This window comes from Microcaecilia unicolor, chromosome 2, assembly GCF_901765095.1.
Source record: "Microcaecilia unicolor chromosome 2, aMicUni1.1, whole genome shotgun sequence".
In the NCBI taxonomy this organism is placed as follows: Eukaryota; Metazoa; Chordata; class Amphibia; order Gymnophiona; family Siphonopidae; genus Microcaecilia; species Microcaecilia unicolor.
In genome coordinates, this window is record NC_044032.1 from 553,516,630 (window position 1) to 553,536,590 (window position 19,961).

Sequence of the window (19,961 nt, forward strand, 5' to 3'; positions counted from 1 at the left end):
AACCTGAGGGCCCCAGACAAAAGACACAACATTTATTTCTGGAACACATACTGGAAATTAAGCCAACAGTATAAAATCTGTCCAAACTCACTCAATTGACTCTTGAAAGGGTAGAACAGTGGTTGTTCTTCCTTTAGTCTCCTTTTCTATCAAATTCTTGAAAATAGAAGCAGGCTATCAGAAATAGATTTTTTTGTTAAGCTCAAAGACAAAGTGGAACTGGATTTCAGACTTCTCAAAGGTTTTTCTATTTGATCCATTGAGTGAGTTTTGCACTATTAGAACACTAGACTAATTCTATAACTCTGTGTGCCCATTTTCACACATAGCATCAAAGTTATAGAAGATTGCCAGTTACACATGTAACTACATTGGTAATTTACGCTCTACTTTGCATTAGCGTAATTGGAGTTAATTTGCACTAATTTTCAGTTATATGCATGTGCAGTTAGCTGGTATTCTAAAAACGGAGTGTGCAATTTGTTTAGTGCACAACTGCTAGGCAGGTGTGGACGTTGATGGGGCATGGGCAGGTCAGGGGCCTGCTAAGGTTGTAGAATACTGTCAGTTACCTGTTTAAGAGAAGTTAGGCCTGAGCATTTATACCAGCCATTGAGTAAGCATACGTGCATGCGCCTAAAGTTAGGCACATACCCCCAGATTCTATATACTGCACCTAGTGTTCTGCGCCGAAATCCAAGTGTATTCTTTATAACAACGCATGTTAACTTAATTGGCTTAACGAGCTAATCAGCGTCGATAACAGCACTTAACTAGCAATAATGAGCACTAATTGGTGATAATTAGAATTTACGCGCACAACTCGTTTTCAAAAGAGAAAAACGTCCGAAAAGTGGCATAAATCTGCATTTGGACGTTTCTCCTCACAAAAACGTACAAATCAGTATTTTCAAAACCAATTTCTAGACATTTTTCTATGAAGTCCGTCAGAAGTGAATTCAAATCACAAGGAGGAGTGTCAGGGGTGTGTTAAGGGTGGGATCTGGGGCGTTCCTAACACTTAGATGTTTTTCAGCCATAATGGAACAAAACCGTCCAGGACTAAAACTTAAGATGTTTTGAGCTAGACCTGTTTTTATAACGAAAAAGGCACAAAAAGGTGCTCTAAATGGCCAGACGACTACTGGAGGGAGTCAGGGATGACCTCCCCTTACTCTCCTAGTGGTCACTAACCCCCTTCCCAACCTCCTAAAAAATGTGAATAAAAACATACTCAGGTCCATTAGAACAGCATACAGGTACCTGGAGTAGTCTAGTGGTGGGTGCAGTGCAATGCAGACAGATGGACCCAGGCCCATACCTCCCCCTATCTGTTACAATTGTAGAGGAGCCCTCCTAAACTCACCAGAAACCCAGGTGCCCCCCTTCAACTGTAAGGGATATGGTAGTGGTGTACAGATGGGAGTAGTCAAGTTTTGGGGGGCTCAGCAGATAAGGGAGCAATAGAGATATGTGTACCAGGGAGCATTTTATGAAGCTCACTGCAGTGCTTCCTAGGTTGCCCCAAACACCCAAATCACAAAACCTTGTTCAAAACAGTATTTAAAAAAAAAAAAAAAAAATATATATATATATATATATATAGAGAGAGAGAGAGAGAGAGAGAAATTTTTCTTTTTTGAAAATGACCTTCCTTCCTATTCGGACTCGTGTAAGGTATACACATATATATTTTTTTATATTCACACATAAGGAATGCTATATCCATGTCCATTCATTTATAAATGCTAGGATTTCATGTGTCTTATATTATTTTACGTTTACTGTTTTTATTATTTTTATGTACAGTCCTGTGACCCCTGATGCAGGCGGTTTTTCCATTGAAACACTGGCCCATGTTGGGTTTTCAGCTTTGATGGAGTTTGAATTCTCCCTGCCTGAGAGTTGTGTCTCCCTCTACATTGTTTTGATCTTCATTGCATCCCTCAGAGGGCATCTTCCTGTTTTCCTGTGGACTTCTTGCCACCTAAACCAGGCAGCTCCTTATAGAATTACCCTGTTTTTAAAAAAAAATGCATACTGCATACTTAGGGGGCTATTTATTAAAGTGTGGTAATATTTTGCAGGTTTCACAGGTTAAAAGCCAAAATTAACACAAGGTAATTGCAAAGTAGAGAGCTGCACGGGGACAGAAATTCACCCATCTCCGCTGGAATCTAACCCATCCCCGCCCATCCACATTGGAATTTCCTCCATCCTCTACTGTCCCTACAAGTTATCTCCTCCATCCCCGACCACAGTGGCGTTCCTAGCCTAGATGACACCCGGGGCGGATCACCGATGCGCCCCCCCCCCAGGTGCAGCACGCTCTCCCCCTGGCGAAATTACACCCTCCCCCAGGTGCACGCCGCTGGGGGGGGGTGCCGCGGCACGCGCCTGTCGGCTCCGAGTTCGCTAACTTCGCTCGTTCGCTGCAGCTTCCTCTGCCCCGGAACAGGAAGTAACCTGTTCTGGGGCAGAGGGAGATGCAGCGAACGAGCGAAGTTAGCGAACTCGGAGCCGACAGGCGCGCACCGCAGCAGCCCCCAGCGGCGTGCACCCGGGGCGGACCGCCCCCACCTTGGTACGCCACTGCCCAACCATCCCCTGTGCTAAAATAACCTGACTTGTGGTAAATAATTCAATTTAAAAGTAGCCATGTTGATGTGCTATCATCCATATTCATAAATGTTTTTACTGCTATTAGAATTGCCATGGCACAAGGAAAGGATAGGAAAGCTGGCCTGGCACCACACTTCTGTGGGAACCCCACAGGACCTGCGTCCATCTCCGTGGGAGTCAAGTGGACCTGGAGGGAACTGCTGCTAACTCTGTTCCTGTGCAGCTCTCTACTGCAAATCCTCCACGTTAACCATTGGGAACGTATTCAACATTCTGCATTTAGTTAATGCAAAAAAAAGTTCCTTACCATGCATTAGTCAAATGCAGAGGCGTAGCAAGACCATGATTATCGGTGGGGGTCTGAGCCCAAAGTGTGGGGGTGGGGGCACATTTTGCCCCACCTCCCTGCTGCTCTCTGAACCTGCCATAACCCCACATACCTAGGCTGGTGGGGGTCTCCAAGCCCCACCAGCAGAAGTTTTCCTGTGGCGATACTCGGCGCTGAGTTGCCTGCCCTGCTTTCCCGCCCCAGCATGTATGCTCAGTTTTAATGAAATTCAATTTTGTTAAAACCAAGCATGCGTGGGAAGGAGGGGGAAGTAGGACAGGCAGCGTGGCAGCGAATATTGCCACAGGAAAGCTTCTGCTGGTGGGGCTTGGGGACCCCTGCCAACTAAACCAGCAGACTTTGGGGGCCCAAACTCAAATGGGGCGGCCCAGACCTCCCATGGCTATGCCACTGGTCAAATGGTAAATAAAGGTGATGTAGTTAGTTACACCTATTCGGTGGGCATTTTAACACTACTACTACTACTTATCATTTCTATAGCGCTACAAGACGTACGCAGCGCTGTACATTTGAACACGAACAGACAGTTCCTGCTCGAAAGAGCTTACAATCTAATTAGGACAAACAGGCCAAATAAGAGATAAGGATGGGAATGATAAAATATAGGTACTGAACAAGTGAGTAAGGGTTAGGAGTTAAAAGCAGCATCAAAAAGGTGGGCTTTTAGCCTAGATTTGAAGACAGCCAAATGACAGCAACTTCTCCTCCCTCCCCCACCCCCACCCATCTTCCATTAGGCTTGTGTTCCTGTGGTTGTGGATTGAAAACAGGCCCCAGTATGTAGCCACAATTTGCTAAAAACTTTTCCTGAATACATTCTATCCTGTGGCCTGTTACGTAAAAGTGTGAATTAGAAATAAAAATGTGAACACACTTTAGTACATCTGGCCTGATGTGTTGGGATGAAAAAAGAGGTAACAGAAGAGCACAGGGTAGAGGGAGAGAATGAAAACAATCAGCTTACAGAACTTCAACACCACAATGACTTTTGCAATCTGCCTATGAAGATTTCTCAAGTGAATGAAATCTTTCATAGCTCATCTCCCTGCTTCTAAAATCATGTTAGCTGCTGGGTCATTCCATATCAAGTGGTCTGGTGGTCATACCATAGAAGGCTGCAGTATGGGGTCAAACAGATTACTATATCTCAGCAAGTATTGCATCGGCAAATGTAAAACTTTACCAATGTTCATTGGGGACATGTATGAATGTTTACAGAAAATTTCATCGAAATCCGTGATGGTCGAGCAGGGCACTTCTCTAAAATCAGACCACGTGACATGGAATGACCCTGCAGTGTTAAAGTTAATGCGCTATAACTATCTCTTTATTAACTGTGAGGCGCATTCTCCACTACCTTTGAACTACAAAGTTAATGCAAAAATTAGCACATGTTAATTGCTAATGTACTGCATTAACTCTTAGCCTGTAGGCCTCTTAATGCACATTAATTCTCACAGCTTGGTGATTTAAATATATAAATATAAAAACTTCTAAACATTTTCAGTAGCCATCTACCCCCACCATAAAAATATTATAGTTTTAATTAAAATGATGTGTCAGTGTAAGGTCATAAAACTTCAGGTATTCCAGTCTACAAAAACAGACTGATGCAGTCAAATCATTCCATCAGGCAAAACAAGTTTGTACTCATAAAATGTACAAAGAAGGTATTTTTCAATAGAATGGATTATATGCCACAAATTCCAGAGCTGGGCATTACAAATTATTATGCACGCATGTTCTAAATTAAATCACTGTTGTAATGGAAAAAAGGGACTAAGCCTGTAATTTGGCTACGCTTTGCACAAGTATTTTTCAAGAAAAGCCAATCCCTCAAGGGCAAAATATTTGGTTGTATAAAGTAGGTGGACTTCAGCCAAGATTTGATTTTTTTTTTTTTTGGTTTGCAATTGACAGCAGAACCACCCATGGCTCTCTCTTTGAAGTGGGAGGATTTTGGCTAACCACAACAAAAATACAATAGCTTAGAAACAAAATTAGTCTGAGCTGAAACCAGAAGAAAAACACATTATGCACATATTTGCGTAATATATGGTACAAGCATACTCTGCAAGTCTTTTCACCTGCTGTTAACATCTTATTTCTAATTACTCCTTTAAAAACAGGTCGAGCAAAATCTTTAGAAAAATTGTCTATCAGTGGCATGGTCCATGGTTTCTTTTTCCTCTCAGCCAACTGTACTCTCCTTGACTAAATTGCAACTTTTTGACAGTTCTGCCTGCATCCGTTTCTTAAACTGTTTTTCATAAAAATTCTGATCACTTCTATTCTGGCAACAGTGGTGCTCAGTGCTCTCTATGGGGTCCTTTTACTAAGCTGTGGTAAGAAGTGGCCTGCGGTAGTGTAGGCGTGTGTATTGGGCGTATGCTGGGCCAGTTTTTACCACATCTACAAAAATTTTTTTTTAATGGGACGGGAAAAGGGCCTGCGGTAAAAATGAAATCGGTGTGCGCCCAAAACTGGCCTGAGCCCTTAATGCCACCCATTGATCTAGCGGTAAAGGCTCACACGCTAAACACACGCAGTGACTGGTTGGCAAACACCAAATGCCGACCAGCGCACGTAGGAGGAAAAAAATATATAATGAATCCAGGTATTATGAGTGCGTGCCAAATCTGAAATTACCGCCAAGAGTGCGCGCCCTGGCCTGGCGATAGTTTTATTTTGGTGCATGCTGCATGCGCGCAGAGCCTACCGCGGCTTAGTAAAAGGGTCCCTAGGGGGCTCATTTTCAAAGCACTTAGACTTACAAAGTTCCATAGGTTTCTATGTAACTTTGTAAGTCTAAGTGCTTTGAAAATGAGCCTCTATATGTATATTCAGCACTCTTCAGAATCCAGACAGCAGCACTGAATATACCGAAATTATTTAAATGCGGTTGCTGGGGTTTAAATTACGGTCATTTGAATTTTGGGATGACATATATTAAAATTGTAGATGCAAACACTGCTGACCAATTCAGTCTGCCCTGTGATCTCTGTCCACGCAGTTAAGATACATTCCAATTTGGAACTAGAGAGTGTAACTGCTTGTAAAATATCACTTCGAATGGGCAACAAGATGGTAGAAGAATGAGGATGATGAGACACCAGTATTTTGAATAACATTTTTATTAAAAGAACACGGTCCTGACACAGCCACATTTCAGCAGATGCTTGCATCAGGGGTGTAGTTTCAATTCATAAGGTTTGCCAAAGATAGAAAATAAAACAGTAGTCCTTAATCTTCTACATGTGCTCTATTGCCATTCAGATGGTATTCACACCGAGATAACTTTTTAAGAGGCGTGTGAGGCGTATTTTCAAAGCACTTAGACTTACAAAGTTCCATAGTAACCTTTGTAAGTCTAAATGCTTTGAAAATGAGCCTCCTAGTCATATCCAAGACAGCTTTCCTTGTCTTCTTTCTTACCCATAAGCAACCAAGATCTCCTATTTATTTCACTCAGCACACCTTCCTTCTTATGTCAAATCAGAAAGCATTGTCTAAAAAACTGGCCTCCTAGGTCCCCTGCATAATCTGGTAGGCAGATCCCGTATGTGAGCACCTGTGATTCTACTGGGACTTCTAGTTATTACTGTTCTTACAACCTGCCAGACAGCTGCTAACTTAATTCTTTTTATGTTTCAATGGTTTTTATTGATGAATGTCCACTCAAGTACCACAATTAAAACCAACAAATGTTTAGAATATAACTCCATTAAGCAAACACACAGGGTCCAACATCAATAGTAAAAACAGCCATCACATGCCCCCCCCCCCCCCCATCAACAAGTTAAACTCCCCTCACCCAAGTCCCCACTGAACCCAGCCGCCCCAGTAAACAGCAAGCACACTAGGAAATAGTAAAACCTACACCAAGAGAAACTGATATGGCAGAGTGCCTGGACTCTTATGACCCCCTCCAGCTGATAAGTGTCCTTGAAACAAACTGAATCATCCTCATATCTCCCACTCCCCAAAAGACAAAAAAAAGGAAAGAAAGTAAAAGACTGACCAAGTCCTCCCTCATCTTATAGAGTATTCAATACCCCACTGCGGGCTCTTGGAGACAGAGATTGAATATATGTGCCCCATACCACCATAAAGGCCTTTTTCCATCGTAGGGATCAATCTGCCAGTCTTTTTTCGAACAGCATCAAAGAGTGCAGGAGTGTAGTTGGTTCCTCCACATCCAATAAGACAGTGAGTCTGACACCACCCAAACCCCCAATATGACTTTTTTTTACTCACCATGCTTGCCTTCCTAATAAACTGTCGCCGGCCCCCACGGTATATCCCAAGGCACCCTGTGTGATCCAAAAGAAAACCCTGAGGTGATAAGGAAATATGTGCTTGGAAAAGCATTTCTAAACAAGAGGCCATGGCCCTCCAAAAATTTTGTGTCTGTGGGTATGTCCAAAATGCATGGTAAAAAGTGTGGTCTGCTTGATTACATTTTGGGCACAGAGGGACCCCATTTTAAACAGTTGTTCCAGTGTACGATAAGCCCTGTGTATTATTCGAAACTGACATTCCCTGTATGCTGCATTTGTTGTAATAGAGGGGATGTGAGGTATAGCAGAGAGAAGTTGTAGAATATTGGGTTGGCATTTCAAATCCACACTCCAGCGCTGCACCAAATGGGACAAATTCCTCTGCGGGATTAGGTGCAACAGTAATTTATGTGAGTTAGCAATCGAATGACAATCCTCCCCAGTTTGGGCCACCAATTCATGAAATAGTATATACTATGGGACCTACTAAAGGCCTCTGGGTCAAAAGAAGAAATGTAGTGAGACAACTATTGATAAGCAAAAACATCTTGAGGTTGAGTCAGAGTACCATCCCCTAAATGCTCCAGAGGTTGTAACTTGCCCGGGTAATTCATGTCTGAGTGAAGGTGAAATGAAAACTTCAAGTTCATGCCGCCATCCACGGTTGGATTGCGTGAGTGGAAGGCGTACCGCCCTCAGAGTGAAACAAGTATACCAGCAGCGGAATCCTGGACGGATGAGAACAAAAAGGAATAATATTGTTACGATTGGAAGAAGTGTCAACTATAAGCTGTCTCGTGGATGGCGGCATGAACTTGAAGTTTTAATTTCACCTTCATTCAGTCACGAATTACCCGGGCGATGACGGAACTACAACTGGCTACAGTGTGATCACATCGTACTGCTCCTGCCCACAGCTAAGTGTTTCTAAAATTATAGTAATGTTTATCCAGCATACAAGCTACAGGAGGTGAGGGAGGGGGCAAGTGCGATGATGCTTAGAGACATATTACTTTTCCAGTTGACTCACCCGAGTATTATGTACTTCCCTGAGCACTTCAATAATATTTAAGCACAGTATATTTGGGTCACAGCATAGTAAAAATATAAAAAAAAAAATAGATAAATAAGAAATAGCCAACAGTTTCTAAGTATGTTATAGGCTAAACTATGGGTTACCACAAATTGGGAGAAAGTCCAATACTTCAGATGGCAAAGCCCAACTTCTCGTTATCTCACACCACAGGTCTCACAAACGCTTCAAAAAAATACTGCTCTGTGCACTCAGAGGAATCTGAGGAATTGGGGGCCTGTAACAAGAGAAGTAGTGCTTCTCCAGCACCAAGGACGAGCATGGACCCTCCAGAAGCCAGTCCACCTATGTCTAAATAAACACACCATATTATATTTTTTGAGATCTGGTAAACCCAATCCCTCCTCCCTCCAAGAGCCCAAAAGCATCCTGAAAGGTAATTTTGATTTAGAACCCCCTCCCCAAACAAAATTAAACAGCCTCAATGGCAGTATCTGCAGAACATAAAGCCATCTGGGGAATTCCACCATTTTGAAAAGCTGGATTCTGCCGTGTGGAGGCAATCAATTTATCTATATTGAGATGGTAGATTTGAGGGGTGTCACATGTTAAATGTATTCCTAAATAATGGAAAGAGCCCTATCCCCAAGGCAAAGGAAAAACACCTGGCCATTGATGACGAACCTGGTCCTGTGTGGCCATGGCTAATGATTTAAAATAGTTTAGCTTAAACCCTGCAAAATCTCCATATTCTGCAAACGTCTCCATGAGAGCCAGTAAAGTACATAAGTATTGCCATACAGGGACAGACCAAAGGTTCATCAAACCTAGCATCCTGTTTCCAACAGTGGCCAATCCAGGTCACAAATACCTGGCAAGATCCCAAAAAAGTACAAAACATTTTATGCTGCTTATTCCAGAAATATTTTCCCCAATTTAATAATGGTCTATGGACTTTTCCTTTATGAAGCCGTCCAAACCTTTTTAAAACTCTGCTAAGCTAACTGCCTTTACTACGTTTTCTGGCAACGAATTCCATAGTTGAATTACATGTTCAGTAAAGAAAAACTTTCTCCGATTCATTTTAAATTTACTACTTTGTAGCTTCATCGCATACCCCCTAGTCCTAGTATTTTTGGAAAGCGTAAACAGACGCTTCACATCTACCCGTTCCACTCCACTCATTATTTTATAGACCTCTATCATATCTCCCCTCAGCCGTCTTTTCTTCCATCCCCTTTATCATTTTCGTCGCCCTTCTCTGCACCTTTTCTAATTCCACTATATCTTTTTTGAGATGCGGTGACCAGAATTGAACACAATATTGAAGGTGCGGTCGCACCATGGAGCGATACAAAGGCGTTATAACGTCCTCATTTTTGTTTTCCCATCCTTTCCTAATAATACCTAACATTCTATTTGCTTTCTTAGCTGCCGCAGCACACTGAGCAGAAGGTTTCAACGTATCATCAACGATGACACCTAGATCCCTTTCTTGGTCGGTGACTCCTAACGTGGAACCTTGCATGATGTAGCTATAATTCAGGTTCCTCTTTCCCACATGCATCACTTTGCACTTGCTCACATTAAACGTCATCAGTCATTTAGATGCCCAGTCTCGTAAGGTCCTCTTGTAATTTTTCACAATCCTCTCGTGATTTAACTACTTTGAATAACTTTGTGTCGTCAGCAAATTTAATTACCTCACTAGTTATCCCCATCTCTAGGTCATTTATAAATATGTTAAAAAGCAGTGGTCCTAGCACAGACTCCTGGGGAACCCCACTAACTACCCTTCTCCATTGAGAATACGGACAATTTAACCCCACTCTCTCTCTGTCTGGCTCCCTCAAGATTCTGGGATGGATCCCATACGGCTCCATGACTTTGCCCATTTTCAGTTTTTCCTGCTGTTTATAAATGATATCTTCTATTATTGGTTCAATATACCTTTATAAGCCAACTAAGGTCCTCCCCCCTCGTGGGTTCTATCACTATTTATCCGAGTAGCACAGTTTGAAAAACATCCACAATCTCTCTACTTCTTTCTGATTCTGCACATGGGATCTTCCAAGTCGCATCCAGCAGGTTGAAATCTCCCAGCAACAGCACCTCCTCATTCATTCTTAACTTCTGTATATCTATGACCAAGTGTTTGTCCAATTTGTCTACTTATGATAGAGGTCTGTAGATGACACTTGAGTGGATGAAGGTTCCATCTTCTCTTTCCAAGGTGATCCATACTGCTTCCTCCTCTCCCTAGGTCCTCTGCATTTCAGCCACTTTAATATTGTTTTTCACATATAAAGATACTTTCAGAGTCCATCTGCTTCCGTTTAGCACCCTAAACTTTACTGTCTATTGTGTCTCTATGCTTGTCTCTGTATCGTCCAACTGACTTGTTTTCTTGGTTCCAGCTTTTTTTTTTTTCCGAAGGCACAGAAAACAGCCAACAGGTCACCCCAGGTCAGGGCACTTGCCACAGGGAGGGGACTTGACCTGACATTCTCCAGTGGTAGACTTTTGCTTTGACAATTACCCAAGGAAAACTATGTGCACACATTTGCACACAATTTGTCTAGGTTAAAATATGCATATCCATTTTAATTTTCAAAAGTAGACACCTAAGTGCCAACCTTGCCCTTGAGAACGCCTCCTGAAATAGCACAGAAACTTACATGTAACTTAGGATGGAAAATTTTACAAAAGCTCATTTCTGCATGTAAAGTACTATTATATCTGAGAAAATGACTTTGAAACTTGCTCTCTCAAATACAGTATAAAATAGTTAAACAAGTACAAGATGGTAACATCAAATAAAATACACTCAGGGGACTCTACAGGCAGAGTATTTTTCTAAAGCGCTTCTGGAGTAAAACAGTGCTTTCTCCTGGAAATGGGTTTATACACAGGTAAATGTAAATGTGTACAGCGCCAGTCTGTATATAAGTTTACTGGGACTGAGAAGACATGGGCTGGGGGCTCTAGGGGTTTCTACTCACTCAAGTGTATGCATGTAAATAACCTTGAAAATCTGTGCATGTAAAAGACCAGGTGTAAATGTGGGTGCACAGCTTCTCTGGGGTATTTTTAAAGGAGAAATACATTAGTACTTTAATTATGAATGTCTATCCAGGTCTGCACAAAGAAAATGATATGCATACTTATAAAATTATCCTCAAATGGCCTCAGTCTCCTGTGGTTTCCTGAGAAACAACATCTGAGAATATGGAATAGTACTTTCTTTTATCAAAAGAAAGTCATAAAAGACAAAAGACAAAATCCATAGTCCTAGATCTAGGACACTACAGCATGAGGACATAATGATACCCTGAAAAAAGGGGAAAATGCTGCATGAACATAAAATACACCATGCTGAGTCAGATCAAGGTTCAGCATGCCCAGCATCCTGTTCCTGGCAGTGGCTAGTCCAGGTCACATAAAATAGATCAAGTGGGTTATTTTAGAACAGAGGTGGGCAACCACAGTTCTAAAGGGCCACAAACCAGTCAGGTTTTCAAGATTTCCATAATGAATAAGCATAAGATCTATTTGCATACAATGGGAGCAGTACATGCAAATCAATCTCGTGCATATTCATTGTGGAAATCTTGAAAACCCGATTGGGTTGTGGCCCTCAAAAACTGTGGTTGCCCACCCCTGTTTTAGAAGCATCTCCTTGTCTAAATAGCAGCATTTACATGTGTACATAATATTAATGTGGAATTGGATGTTTCAGACAGCTGCTATTTACGTGTAGAAATTTACACCATCCAGCAATTTCAAAGGTTCATGGTGGGAGCTGTATCTATCCCATTTTACAAAGGGAATATATGTTTATGGTAAAAAAAAAAATCCCACCAACTCAAGAGCATGCACAGACATTTAGAAATACTTAATTGACAGCTCTTAGACATCCAGGTTTGCAAAATGGGACCACTATATATAGAAGCTGTGCCACATACATATGAAGATTGCAAAATTTGGGTTTCCACATGTAAGCTGTTGGGTTTGTGCCATTCATTTTTTTTTAATATGAATATTTATAAAATGGCTGCTCTCACTGCAAGTACAGGCGAATATATGTGTACTCCTGCATATCCTTACAAGTATTTTACAGAAAGCTCTACGTTCAGCAGAGTTTGTAAAATGCTGCCAGAATTGAGCAAGTCCTGACCTGGATGTCTCAATTCTGATCTCGATGTTCTATGTAAAATGGGCCCTCACATTTCACATAGTTCATTTCAAGGGTACACAACAGTTTTCCTAAGTCTATCTGGCTAATAATTTCTTTATACCTTTCTCCTTCAGGAGCTTATCCAAACCTCTTCTGAATTCCCCTACATTAGTCAACTTGACCACATCCTCTAGTAATAGACTCCACAGCTTACTTGTGCACTGCATGAAAATATTGCTTCTACTGTTTATTTTAATTAGCCGGTTGTTAGTTTCATGGAATGCACCTTTGTCTTTGTGTTGTTTGAAAGCTTAAACAACTGCTCCCTATTTCGCCATTCTGCCCTCTCATGATTTTATAAACCTCTATCATATCTCCTCTCAGTTGTTTCTATCACTTCTATCCTAACTCCGTACCCTGTCTGGAATCGTGTTAAATCTGGCTGACAAAGACCCCTAGCGGAGAATCCACAACTAAACAACTTCATTGTGGTGTTCCACAAGGTCCCATTTTATCTTTTTTGTTTTTTAGATCCTTTAGCAATGCTTATTCAGGAGTCTGTGATTTTATTTTATTTTTACGCTGATGACATCCTGTTTCTCTATCACACTGACCCTGAAAACCTGGAAATTAAGCCATTGCAGCTTTGCTTAGATGGTATAGCACAATGGCTCGGTAACCTCTGTCTTCTTTTAAATTGTGAGAAACCATAGCCTGTTGGCAATCTGGCCATTATACTTGTCCAAATGACGATCTGCAACTCTCTCTCTCTCTGGCACTCTCTCCTGTTATGAACTTTTGTTACATTGGCACGAATTTTGATTCCCAGCTCTAATGTATTCCTCACGAGCACTTGATAAAACTTCTCTGTATGTAAATCTGATTTTTTTTCTTGTCGTACAACAACTGCAATCAATCTGGTCTTTCTTTGACCATGATGCAGTCCACTAATTCATCTCGTGTCTCCTTATGACAAGGCTCGATTATTCAGGTCTTGCATATAAAAAGAGATGATATATCAAAAACACATTCCCTCCGATATTCAGTGCTATTTAACCATCCAGAATGGCTGCTGACCAGTTCAATAGCGCTTAACCAGCTATCCGCTAATATTCAGCGGGAATAACCAGCTATCCCCCGCTGAATATCCTTGGTTAGCAGCTAGCCGGTTATATCGTGTGATATAACCGTCTATCTGCCAATTTTTAAAGCAAGTTTAGTGGTCATATTTGGCTGCATGAAACCGTAGAATATCTTTGGCCAGTTTCAAGATAACCGGCTAAGTCTGAATATTGACTTAGCCGGTTATCTTGTAACCGGCCAAAAATAAACTGGATGTTCAATGCTGGTCACCGGAAATGGCCCGGAACTGAATATCCAGGCTCAGTGCTGACCACGGGAGTTAGCCAGTCTAACTCCCGCAGTCTGAAAATCAGCCTTATTCTAATAACAATCTAATATAAACCAAAAAGTGATAAATTGTGTTCAGAAAACAAAAAACATGACCTCATCCAAACTAGTGTGGCCACTGTAATCCATCATCGCACAAGTTCTCATTTAAAGCGCACATGTTCCTTATAACAATAATAATTGCAGTATAAAAAAAACAGAGCTTATTTGCTGCTTGTCAAATCCTTCACTGACTAAAAAGTCAGAACACATCCAGTTGATCAGATGGCACTTGCGGTATAACAGATAAAATCTTCATATGAAATTGTAATTTGAGTTATGTGCTACGCCTTTCTGATACAAACAGTGTCAATCCCTTTTCCTGACATGGATCTAAGTTTTGCCTAAATCAGCTTCTTCAGGGGATATTAACATTCATGGCAGGAGGGAACCCTCCGCTTCAAAATGGGATCTCAAGGGCACCGACACCGAGCCTCACTTGATTACTGCAATATTAGTTACTTAGGTGCTCCCAAATCAACTTAAAAAAAACTTCAAACATTACAAAATACTGCCATTCACTTTCTTTGCATTTTATGTAAAATGGATCATGTCTCCTTAGTCCTAAACGAACATCATTGGCTCCCCTATTGAAAACTGTGTAAAGTTTAAAGTCCTGTTGTTAGCCTTAAAAGCATTTTGTTTTGGTATTCTCCCTTATCTATCTTCCCTTACTATCCCGTACTCCCCTACCCGTGTTCTTAGATCGCTAAATGACCATCACCCGCTCAGTTGGAAAGTATTAGACATAGTGCTTCCTATTATGTGGCTCCGAGCTTATGGAATTTCCTGCCTCTAATGATTTGAGGGGAATTATACTTAAAACATTTAAATTGGAAGTTAAAACTTGCCTTTTTCAGCAGGTATTTGTCACCTGACATGACCGGCCTGGGTTGATTCGGGCATCTCTTCTGAAATGTGTTTGTCTATCTCTTGTTGGACTGGATGCATGCTTTCACTATTCATCAATGTACTTCTTTTTTTTTTTAATGTTTTTATTGGTCTGTAACCTGCTTTGCCCTGTAAAGTCAGTTAAAGCGGTATAGCAAATCCTCAATAAATAAATAAATAATGAGCTGCTTTACATGCATTTTAGAGGCTGGCCAAAACTGAAACTGCCACCAAAACTGTCTGAAAGCTTTTGTCTGAAATCCAAAACTCAAGTTTGGTTGTATGAATGTGAATCAGTGAGGGCCACTAGAGATTGTCAGAGCTTGCGGTCTGCATCCTTTTGCTAAATCCACAGTATCCAAGCCAGATTATAATAATTTAAATAATGAAAGACCATATTTTACCTCCAAGCAAAATAGCCTCCACACACATGGACTGCATATAATGAAAACTGAAATTAAAAGCCAGGTGCTTTTACAGTGTCTAACTTTGTGCAACACTCAGAGTGACAGCTGACGTCATAATTCCAGAGAGAGGCTAATTCCTAAGGAGTTTATCATCCCAAATTTACAGGCTTAAATTCCTGCTAAAATTTTGTATTAAAAGCATTTATTTGGAGATTTCTACTCACTATCCTGCTTATAACCGAACGAGAAAAACGTCCAACTTCCGACCTAAATCGGGAGATGGACGTTTATCTCACAAAAACGAATAACGCGGTATAATCGAAAGCCGAACTTGGACGTTTTCAACTGCACTCCATCGTGGAAGCGTACAAAGTTGACGGGGGCGTGTCGGAGGCGTGGTGAAGGCGGGACTGAGGCATGGTTATCACCCGAACAGAGATGGGTGCCTTTCGCCGATAATGGAAAAAAAGTATGTGTTTGTAGCTAGAATTTAGGGAACTTTTCCTGGACCCTGTTTTTTCACGAATAAGGCCCTAAAAAGTGCCCTAAATGACCAGATTACCCCCAGAGGGAATCGGGGATGACCTCCCCTGATTCCCCCAGTGGTCACTAACCCCCTCCCACCACAAAAAAAATGATGTTTCACAACTTTTTATTTTCACCCTCAAATGTCATACCCACCTCCCTGGCAGCAGTATGCAGGTCCCTGGAGCAGTTGTTAGTGGGTGCAGTGGACTTCAGGCAGGTGGACCCAGGCCCATCCCCCCCTACCTGTTACAATTGTGCTGCTTAATGCTTATTAGTCGTCCAACCCCCCCCAAACCCACTGTACCCACATGTAGGTGCCACCCTTCACCCCTTAGGGCTATAGTAATGGTGTAGACTTGTGGGCAGTGGGTTTTGAGGGGGATTTGGGGGGCTCAACACACAAGGGAAGGGTGCTATGCACCTGGGAGCTCTTTTACCTTTTTTTTTTTTTTTTGTAAAAGTGCCCCCTAGGGTGCCCGGTTGGTGTCCTGGCATGTGAGGGGGACCAGTGCACTACGAATCCTGGCCCCTCCCACGAACAAATGCCTTGGATTTATTCATTTTTGAGCTGGGCGCTTTCATTTTCCATTATCGCTGAAAAACAAAAACGCCCAGCTCACAAGTTGTCGAATAAAACATGGACGTCTATTTTTTGCAAAAATACGGTTCGGTCCGCCCCTTCACGGACCCATTCTCGGAGATAAACGCCCATGGAGATAGACGTTTTCGTTCGATTATGCTCCTCCATATAAACTATTGTGCAAGATCATAAAATACTTGCAATTGCAGCACACAAAAAAAAGAAAAGGAATGCAAGAGTAGTCCCCTCCCCCCCCCCCCCCCGGACTACCTTACAATCCCTGGTGGTCTAGTGGTGTAATTAAGGCAGGAGGAATGCTCCAGTCACTGTAGCCATTTTGGAAGCAGAGTCAAAATGGGCAGGAGTAACTGGGGATCACTCCTGCCCCAACCACACCCCTAGAACATCAGAGAACGTAAGACAGGCCTGGGGAGGGAGGTTATGGATGAGTGGGGGGAGGCATTGGGGGGTCCAGGATGGAGACAAATGGAACAAAGCACACATTTGCAGCTTCCACTGAAAACACATATTTTCAGCTGAATCCAAAAACATGGCCAGAAATTAAAATAACTTTTTGGCTGAAACCGAAACTGGGCAGAGAAAGGATTTGGGGCCAGTTTTGGCACCATAATCAAAACCAAAATTCTGTCAGCCTCTAATGCATTTGTATGTTTTGCATCTCACTTCTATGTAACCCACGGTGACTTAAATATCGCTGCGTTAGGGCAAGATAAGCTGTGTTACTGCCCTTTTAGTCATGTTAAGGAACAAATAATATGAACTAAAGCCTTAATGCAGCTTATAACTTTCCCCCCTAAGTATCTAGCAGCCTCAATAAAGCACTAGAAAGTAGCTTTTTCTAAAGAATGAAGAGTTCAAGAACAAGGGATCATCATGTGAAATTGAAGGGTGGGAACACAAACAAAATGTGAGAAAAATATTGATCAATGAATGGGTTGTGGATACCTGGAACATAATTTCATGGGAGGTTATGAGCTCCAAAACATAAACAGAGTTCAAGCCAATCCTGGGATAGACGCACAGGGACCTTGGAGACATGGCGAGGGGGATGATAATAGAACTGTGACAAAATAGTAGCCAGGTACAAATGAGCAGACTGCGAGGGCCAAAATGGTCCTTTTCTGATGACATTTTTCAGTTTCTATTTTCCTGCAGTGGGCAGGGATAACTGAAGAGGGCCGGACAGCCACATTTTCTGCCATGAACTACAATGTCACTAAGATGACTGCACACGGATCTGGTTTCTATAATAAAACATAAAACAGCAACTAGGGGAATTGAATAAATCATGTAAACAGCAACAAGGGAAATTAAATAAATCATGTAGGCATTTATGTTACACTGAAAATTAGATCTGTATATAAAACTCAAAATTGGCATTTTCAAATCTCTTAACAGAGCTCTACAGTCTTTGAGTTAATGTGACTTACTGCTGATTTTTCACCAATTACACTGAAAAGCAATTTTAAGTTGTAATAGCTTTCTGCAATTCCTCTCATGTGGTTTCAAATTATTTTGCACAACAATTGGTGTTATTCTGTAGTCTGTATTCCTTGCAATGACATTTATGTGCATCTTCCTCAGTGGAGTATTATCAAATGCACCCTGTCCTAGAGAGAACTGCAGACTCATAGCGCCTCAAGTTTTATATCTATATATTTAGTGAGAGACAGATAGATAGATCGATAAATAAATAAATAAATACTAACCATTACCTGGCATTCAGGAAATTCAATATCTAGAAAATGTTCAAAAAGTCAAATAAACTTTGCAAAATACAGTAAATATTAGAACAGATTTTAATTAGGAAAGCATTGGGATATAAAATATTTTTGGTTTTCCAGTTAAGGGAGAACACAGACAGACCTTTTCCAATTCGAACTCTACAGCATGATGTATAAAGTTGGCCAGGAAACAAGCAAGGTATCCTTAGGTGACTGCACTCAAGCTTCACTGATGAAGAGTCAAAGAGAGAAAATGTGTATGTGTTTCAGAGTGTTTCTCTGAAAAATGGAGTATGTGTTTTTCTGAGACAGAGTGTGTGTATGTTCAGATTCAGAGAGAAATATGCGGACCACGGCAGAGGCGGAGCAGGGGAGAAAGAGGAAGCAGAAAAAAGAAAAGACGACAGAGAAAGATATGGACCACAGCGGGGGCAGGGTGAGATGCATTGGAGAAAGAGGAAGAAGAAAAACGAAAAGAAGACAGACAAAGATGCGGGACAGGGCAGCGGGGTGGGCAAGGGAAAAAGAAGAAAAAAAAAGAGAAGACAGAAAAAGATGCGGACTACGGCGGGTGGGGCACGGGAACAAGAGAAAGCAGAAAAAAATAAGAAGACAGAGAAAGATGCGAACCATGGCTGGGGCCGGGGGCACGGGAGAAAGAGGAAGCAGAAAAAAGAAAAGACGACAGAGAAAGATACGGATCACAGCGGGGGCAGGGCGAGATGCATGGGAGAAAGAGGAAGAAGAAAAATGAAAAGACAGACAGACAGACAAAGATGTGGGGCAGGGCGGTGGGGTGGGGAAGGGAAAAAGAAGGAAAAAAAAAGAGAAGAAGACAGAAAAAGATGCAGACCACGGCGGGTGGGGCACGGGAAAAAGAGAAAGCAGAAAAATGATAAGAAGACAGAGTAAGATGCAGATCATGGCTGGGGCCGGGAGCACAGGAGAAAGAGGAATCAGAAAAAAGAAGACAGAGAGAAAGATACGGACCATGGGGGGGGGGGGGGGAGGAAAGAGAGAGATGGGTTGGGGGCAGGGAAGAATGCTGGAAATAGGGGATGGAAGGATCATAGATGGGAGGGGAGGAAAGAGAAGGGAAACAATGGTGATCATGAATGGAGGGAAGGAAGGGAGGAGATAGTGCCCATGTAGGGGAGGGGAGGGGAAGGTAAGGGAAGGGATGATTTGGTGCCCCTGGAACGGGACCATACAATTAACTGCGCGGTCATACATTTTAATCTCAATTAATAGTGTGGTTAAAACTTTTAGTGCTTGTAAAATTAAATTGTTATAAATAAAAAAAAAAAACTTTTAATCAATGTACAGCCCTAAGAAAACACAATAAAAAGTAAATTTCAAAAAAGGCACACAATTAACAATTTTTTTGTTTCCTGAGACAAAATAATGTACAATACAGGATCAAGACTAACTCAGAATCAATGTGTGAAATATTATGTGAACCTTACCTTCTTTAGTATAAGTAATTTGCTAATTAAAACCAGGTGCTTTAATAATTGTTTGATTTTTTTTTTAATTATAAACTGCTGTGACATGTATAGTATTCTGGTATAGAAATTATTTGAACATAAACATAAGCAAGCAAACCACACTGCAGAGTAAATCTGAACAAATTATTTTGGGCATTTTGTCCTACATATTGGTCCAAAAGGTTTTGGGTTTAGCCTTCACCATAAAGGTTAGTGGGATCTTATAATGCCATGATCAAAAGAAATTTCAGAAGACCTACAAAAAAGACAAGTTGATGCTCATCTGTACGGACAGAGATTCTCTAGACCCTTCTAGGAGTGGCCTAATGGTTAATGCAGTGGCCTGAGAACCAGGGGAACTAGGTTCAATTCCCACTGCAGCTCCTTGTGACTCTGGGCAAGTCACTTAACCT

General features: G+C 41.6%; 1 protein-coding gene across 2 annotated transcripts in view; it reads right to left on the reverse strand.

Annotated features, from left to right (window-relative positions):
• Nucleotides 1–19,961, reverse strand: part of SCFD2 (sec1 family domain containing 2) — a 642,339-nt gene that overhangs the window by 23,971 nt on the left and 598,407 nt on the right. The window contains exon 8 of one of the 2 annotated variants that reach the window (XM_030191377.1): nt 1,949–2,017. The exons of the other annotated variant lie outside the window; for it this stretch is intronic. Coding sequence (XP_030047237.1) covers nt 1,988–2,017 — 30 coding nt within the window. The 3' untranslated portion in view covers nt 1,949–1,987. Of the gene's footprint in view, nt 1–1,948; nt 2,018–19,961 lie in introns of those variants that run through there. 2 annotated transcript variants of the gene reach the window in all.